This window comes from Cebus imitator, unplaced genomic scaffold (genome assembly GCF_001604975.1).
Source record: "Cebus imitator isolate Cc_AM_T3 unplaced genomic scaffold, Cebus_imitator-1.0 Scaffold318, whole genome shotgun sequence".
NCBI lineage: Eukaryota > Metazoa > Chordata > Mammalia > Primates > Cebidae > Cebus > Cebus imitator.
In genome coordinates, this window is record NW_016107633.1 from 2,166,036 (window position 1) to 2,172,445 (window position 6,410).

Sequence of the window (6,410 nt, forward strand, 5' to 3'; positions counted from 1 at the left end):
CTTTCCCTTTCCTTTCTCTCTCTCCTCCCCAGGCACCCTTCCCCCCTCCTTTCTTCTTTCCTTTTCTTTGATTTGCTTTCTTTACAGCATCTTGCTCTGTCCCCCACGCTGCACTGCAGTGGTGCCGTCACAGCTCAGTGGGGCCTCGAACTCCTGGCTTCCAGTGATCCTCCTGCCTCAGCCTCCTGAGTACCTGGCACTACAGGCATGCACCACCACACCTGGCTAATATTGTGAAAAATTTTTGCAGAGATGCTATGTCGGTCTCCTTCTGCTGCTCAGGCTGGTTTTGAACTCCTGGCCTCCAGCAATCGTCCCGCCTCTGCCTCCCAAAATGCTGGGTTTACAGGCACGAACCACCAGGCCCAAGCTCCTCTTTTCTTTCTTTCTCGCCCTACATTTGATTAGCAGATCCCTTTGGCTATACCTAGAAAATGCATCTCAAATCTAGCCACTTCTTACCCTGCTGCCCTGGTGGAAGGAAAACCCCATCCCTGGTCTTCTCTTACCATCTCCGCCTACCCTGCTCTGTTTTTCTCTATAGCCTCATCACCGCCCAATCCATCACATACTTCTTTGCTTGTTGGTTACCTGTCTTCAGCCACTACATGTAAACTCCTGGAATCCCGGGGCAGCCTGTTTCTTCACTGCTTTATCTTTAGCACCCAGCCCATTTGGCAAATATTTGTTGAGTGAACGTCTTATGGACACAAGAGAGCTCATTACATGTGCATTTCAGGAAGGCTTGGAACGGGGCTGGGTGGTTCATGCCTGTCATCCCCGCACTCTGGGAGGCTGAGGCAGGAGGATTGCTTGAGGCCAGGCGTTTGAGACCAGCCTGGGCGACACAGCAAGACCCTGTCTCTACAAAAAAAAAAAAAAGAAAGAAAACATTATCCAAGTGTGATGGTGCATGCCTGTGGTCCCGGCTACCCAGGCGTCTGAGGTGGGAGGTCCACTTGAGCCCAGGAGTTTGAGGCTGCAGTGAGCCATGCGTGCTCCACTGTACTCCAGAGTGAGACCCTACCTCTGAATATAAAATATAACATGAAATAAAATAGTATATTAATAAAAGTCTCAAGCTATCCAGGCAGATCCTTTAGAAAAGAGAACGTCCACCCTCTTGGGCTGCCCCTTGAGCCCTTTGGCTCTGCCCTGTAGATCCGCAAGTCACGTGGGTGCTGGCTTCCGTCCACAGGGAAGTCCCATCTGCGCAGAGCCCTGACGCATCATGAGGAGTCGGTGCGGGAGGCCAGCCTGTGCAAGAAGCTGCGGAGCATCGAGGTGCTCCAGAAAGTGCTGTCCGCGGCACAGGAACGCTCTCGGCTCACGCACGCCCAGCACCAGGAGGACGATGACCTGCTGAACCTGATCGACGCCCCTGATGTTATGGGTGAGTAAGCTAGACTGTGTGCCCAGCGTGGGGGTGCCTGTGCCGCAGACAGAGCATGCCTGGCCTGTGGGGGTCGGGCAAGCCCTTGCTGCGTGCTGGGCACTGGGAGGGCTGCACAGGCAGGGACCAAGGTGCTGCTTTTACCCTGGAATTCTCTCTCTTTTTTTTTTTTTTTGAGATGGAGTCTTGCCCTGTTGCCCAGGCTGGAGTGCAGTGGCGCAATCTCAGCTCACTGCAACCTGTTTCCCAGGTTCAAGTGATTCTCCTGCCTCAGCCTCCCGAGTAGTTGGGATCACGGGCGCCCTCAACGACTCCCACCTATTTTTTTGTATTTTTAGTAGAGATGGGGTTTCACCATGTTGGCCATGCTGGTCTTGAACTCCTGACCTCAAGTGATCCACCAGACTTGGCCTCCCAAAGTGCTGGGATTACCGGTGTGAGCCACCACACCTGGCCTAGATATTCTTTTTATGCAGTTGTTCTCACGTGTAATCAGCCTGTCTTGGGATCCTTTGTTAGAAACTGACCAGACTTATGTTAAGGGTAGTCCAAGCCTGCTGTGAAGATGCTGGTGGGGATATGGAGCTGTCAGTGGTCATGATTCGGCAAAACCCCTTTTCACTAGGAAATTCTCATATCACACATTAATAATGCAAAGGTCAAGCACAATGGCTCAAACCTGTAATCCCAGCACGTTAGTTAGGAGGCTGAGGCAGGAGGATCACTTGAGCTCAGGCGTTTAAGACCAGCCTGGGCAACATAGTGAGACCCCATCGCTACAAAACATATTTTCTTAAAATTTAGCCAGGTCTGGTGGCATGCACCTATAGTCCCAGCTACTCAGGAGGCTGAGGCAGGAGGATCACTTGAGCCCTGGAGGTCAAGCTGTAAGAGAGCTGTGATTGCACCACTGCACTCCAGCTTGGGCGAGAGAGCGATACCCTGTCTCAAAATAATGATGATGAAAACAGACAGCACAGTATCTCAGAACTGTGTCCTGTGAGGCATGAAGCTTCCATGACAGCTCCTGAACACCTGAAACACAGACGACTTCTCACTAGGGTGTTTTTTTCTTTTTTTGAGAAGTTGTTTCACCCTTGTCGCCTAGGCGCTGGAGTGCAATGGTGTGATCTTGGCTCACTGCAACCTCCACCTCCTGGGTTCAAGCCTCAGCATCCCGAGTAGCTGGGACTATAGGCACGCACCACCATGCCCGGCTAATGTTTATATTTTTAGTGGAGATGGGGTTTCATCATGTTGGCCAGGCTGGTCTCGAACATCTGACCTTAGGTGATCCGCCCACCTTGGCCTCTCAAAGCTGGGATTACAAGTGTGAGCCACCACACCTGGTCTCCTCATAGGGTTTTATGAGTGCCAAAGAAGCCCACTAAGCCCCTGAGGTATCAGAAAGCCCCGTAAGTGGGGGACGTGTCTGGTTATCGCTCCTTGGTCCCAGCTTAGGAATGAGTTATACCCTCTGTGGCTCACAGGAGGTACCCAAATGGAAGGTAGAGTTCACCCGGGGTCGGGGGTTAAGCTGTGTCCCATCTTCTTGAACTACTGTCTAAACCCGAGGGAAAGGACCTGTGACCGAGAGGCAGTGCTGTACCGTCGCCTTCCCAGGGATTGCTTTTTTTTTTTTTTTTTTTTTTTTTGAGATGGGGTCTTACTCTGTCGCCCAGCCTGGAGTGTAGTGCATGACTTCAACTCACTGCAACCTCCGCCTCCTGGGTTCAAGCTATTCTCCTGCCTCAGCCTCCCGAATTGCTGGGATTACAGGAACCTGCCACCACACCTGGCTACTTTTTGTATTTTTAGTAGAGACGGGGTTTCACCATGTTGGCCAGGCTCGTCTTGAACTTCTGGCCTCAAGTGATCCACCTGCCTCAGCCACCCAGAGTGCTGTGATTACAGGCATGAGCCACAACACCAGCCTTTAAGGATCACCTTCAATTACAGAAACGTTTATCCTCCCATTTATAATCTTTTCTAGCTAAAACTGAGCAAGAGGTTGAAATTATATTGCCCCAGTTCTCCAAGCTGACAGTCACGGACTTCTTCCAAAAGCTGGTATGTTGAATGCTCTTTACATAAATGACCTAAGGGGACAGCTCTTCAATTTGGCGAGTGGTGTCTTAGTTCATGTGGGCCGCTATAACAAAATGCCTTGAACTGGGTGGCTTTGAACAGCAGAAATATATTTCTCACAGTTCTGGAGGCTGGGAATTCCAAGACCAAGGTATGGGCAGATTCGGTATCTGGTGAAGGCTCATGTTGTCGTTTATAGGTGGGGCCTTCTACCTGCGTCTGTTTCCTCATGGCAGAAAAGGCAGATGAGTTCCCTTGGGCCTGTTTTAAAAGCATGTATCCAATTCTTCTATTTTTTTTTTGAGATGGAGTTTTGCTCATGTTGCCCAGGCTGGAGCACAATGGTGCAGTCTCCTCTGCCTCCCAGATTCAAGCAATTCTCCTGCCTCAGCCTCCGGAATAGCTGAGATTACGGGCATGCGCCACTACGCCTGGCTAATTTTGTCTTTTTAGTAGAGATGGGATTTCTCCATCTTGGTCAGGCTGGTCTTGAATTCCCAACCTCAGGTAATCCACCTGCCTTACCTCTCAAAGTGCTGGGATTACAGGTGTGAGCCACCACGCCCGGCCACGTGTATCCCATTCTTGAGGTTTCTGCCCCAAGACTGAATCACCTCTCAAGAGGCCCCACTTCCTAATAATTATATTGATGATGAGGTTTCAATATACAGATTTTGAGAGGGTACAAACATTCAGACCATCGCATATTTTATTTTATTCGTTTATATTTATTTTTTGAGACAGTCTTGCTCTGTTGCCCAAGCTGGAGTGCAGTGGCACGATCTCGGCTCACTGCAGCCTCTGTCTTGCAGGTTCAAGTGATTTTCCAGCCTTAGCATCCCAAGTAGCTGGGATTACAGGCATGTGCTACTACGATCAGCTAATTTTGTATTTTTAGCAGAGATGAGGTTTCACCATGTTGGCCAGGCTGGTCTTAAACTCCTGGCCTCCAGTGATCTGCCCACCTCAGCCTCCAAAAGTCCTGGGATTACAGGCCAGAGCCATTGTGCCTTGCACCACAGCGTATCTTAGAAGTAAATTTTAGGTAGTGTTTTAAAAAAAAATTTTTTTTTTTTTTTTGAGACGGAGTTTTGCTCTTGTTACCCAGGCTGGAGTGCAATGGCGCGATCTTGGCTCACTGCAACCTCCGCCTCCTGGGTTCAAGCAATTCTCCTACCTCAGCCTCCTGAGTAGCTGGTATTACAGGTGCGCGCCACCATGCCCAGCTAATTTTTTGTATTTTTAGTAGAGACAGGGTTTCACCATGTTGACCAGGATGGTCTTGATCTCTTGACCTCTCGTGATCCACCCACCTCAGCCTCCCAAAGTGCTGGGATTACAGGCATGAGCCACTGCGCCTGGCACAAAAAATTTTTTTATATTTTAAAATTTTTTTAGAGCCGGGCGCGGTGGCTCAAGCCTGTAATCCCAGCACTTTGCACTCCAGCCTGGGTAACAAGAGTGAAACTCCGTTTCAAAAAAAAAAAAATTTTTTTTTAGAGACATAGTCTCACTCTGTCACCCAGGCTAGAGTACAGTGGCATGATCATAGCTCACTGCAGCCTCAACCTTCTAGGCTCAAGAAGTCCTCCTGCCTCAGCAGCCTGCGTAGTGGAACTATAGGCATGTGCCACCATGCCTGGCTAATTTTTTTATTTTTTAGTAGAGAATGGGTCTCGCTATGTTGCCCAGGCTGGTCTCAAACCCCTGGCCTCAAGTGATCTTTCTGCCGTGGCTACCCAAAGTGCTTAGGATTACAGGCATGACATGCTTGGCGTTAAATTTTTTATGTTAGAGATTTTATTTAAGATAATTTTGGCCAGGTGCGGTGGCTCACGCCTGTAATCCCAGCACTTTGGGAGGCTGAGGCGGGCGGATCACCTGAGATCAGGAGTTTGAGACCAGTCTTGCCAAAATGGTGAAACCCCATCTCTGCTAAAAATACAAAAATTATAGGTTCGCACCTGTAATTCCAGCTGGTTGGGAAGCTGAGGCAGGATAATTGCTTGAACCTGGAAGGCAGAGGCTGCAGTGAGCTGAGATCATGCCACTGCACTCCAGCCTGGACGACAGAGTGAGACAGCGTCTCTAAAAATAAAAAAGTTAATTTTATTTAAAATATATTGGTTATGTTTGAGAAGATGGCATTCCCTGTTGTCGCGTGACTGCTGTAGCATCTTACCCAGATGTGTCATTTGTCCCTAACCAAGGCCAAGTGAGATCTTCAAGGACAGCAGGCAAAATTCCCTTTAGCTTTCAAGTGTCTGATCCAGCCTTCAAATCCTACACCTAACGATGCTGTCTTCCAAAGGGCCCCTTATCTGTGTTTTCGGCTAATAAGCGGTGGACGCCTCCTCGAAGCATCCGCTTCACTGCAGAAGAAGGGGACTTCGGGTTCACCTTGAGAGGGAACGCCCCCGTTCAGGTTCACTTCCTGGATCCTTACTGCTCTGCTGCGGTAAAGCACATGCTTTTCTGGGTCGAGAGCAAACATAGATATCTGGGTGATTGAATTTAGGGTGGGTTCACCCATGTCAAAGGCCTGACTTTATGTGAAAGGCCTCATGGGTGCTACATTCCCAAAATGAAAAGGATTGATTTTTGCTGTCGTTTTTTTTTTTTGAGACGTTGGGAGGTGGAGGCTGCAGTGAGTCACTATCGTGCAGTGGTGCTATCTTGGGGCTCACTGCAGCCTCTGCCTCCTGGGTTCAAGTAATTCTCCTGTCCCAGCCTCCTGAGTAGCCGGGATTATAGGCGCGTGCCACCATACTCAGCTAATTTTTTGTATTTTTTTTTTTTTTTGGACGGAGTTTCGCTCTTGTTACCCAGGCTGGAGTGCAATGGCGCGATCTCGGCTCACCGCAACCTCTGCCTCCCGCGATCTCGGCTCACCGCAACCTCTGCCTCCTGGGTTCAGGCAATTCTCCTG

The 6,410-nt window shown here is 49.5% G+C and overlaps 1 protein-coding gene across 1 annotated transcript in view; it reads left to right on the forward strand.

The window, feature by feature from the left end:
• The window catches only part of RHPN2 (rhophilin Rho GTPase binding protein 2), an 81,206-nt gene that overhangs the window by 66,140 nt on the left and 8,656 nt on the right, over positions 1 to 6,410 (forward strand). Inside the window, exons 11-13 of the mRNA XM_017504248.2 lie at positions 1,199 to 1,393; positions 3,387 to 3,463; positions 5,793 to 5,939. Coding sequence (XP_017359737.1) covers positions 1,199 to 1,393; positions 3,387 to 3,463; positions 5,793 to 5,939 — 419 coding nt within the window. The remainder of the gene's footprint in view (positions 1 to 1,198; positions 1,394 to 3,386; positions 3,464 to 5,792; positions 5,940 to 6,410) is intronic.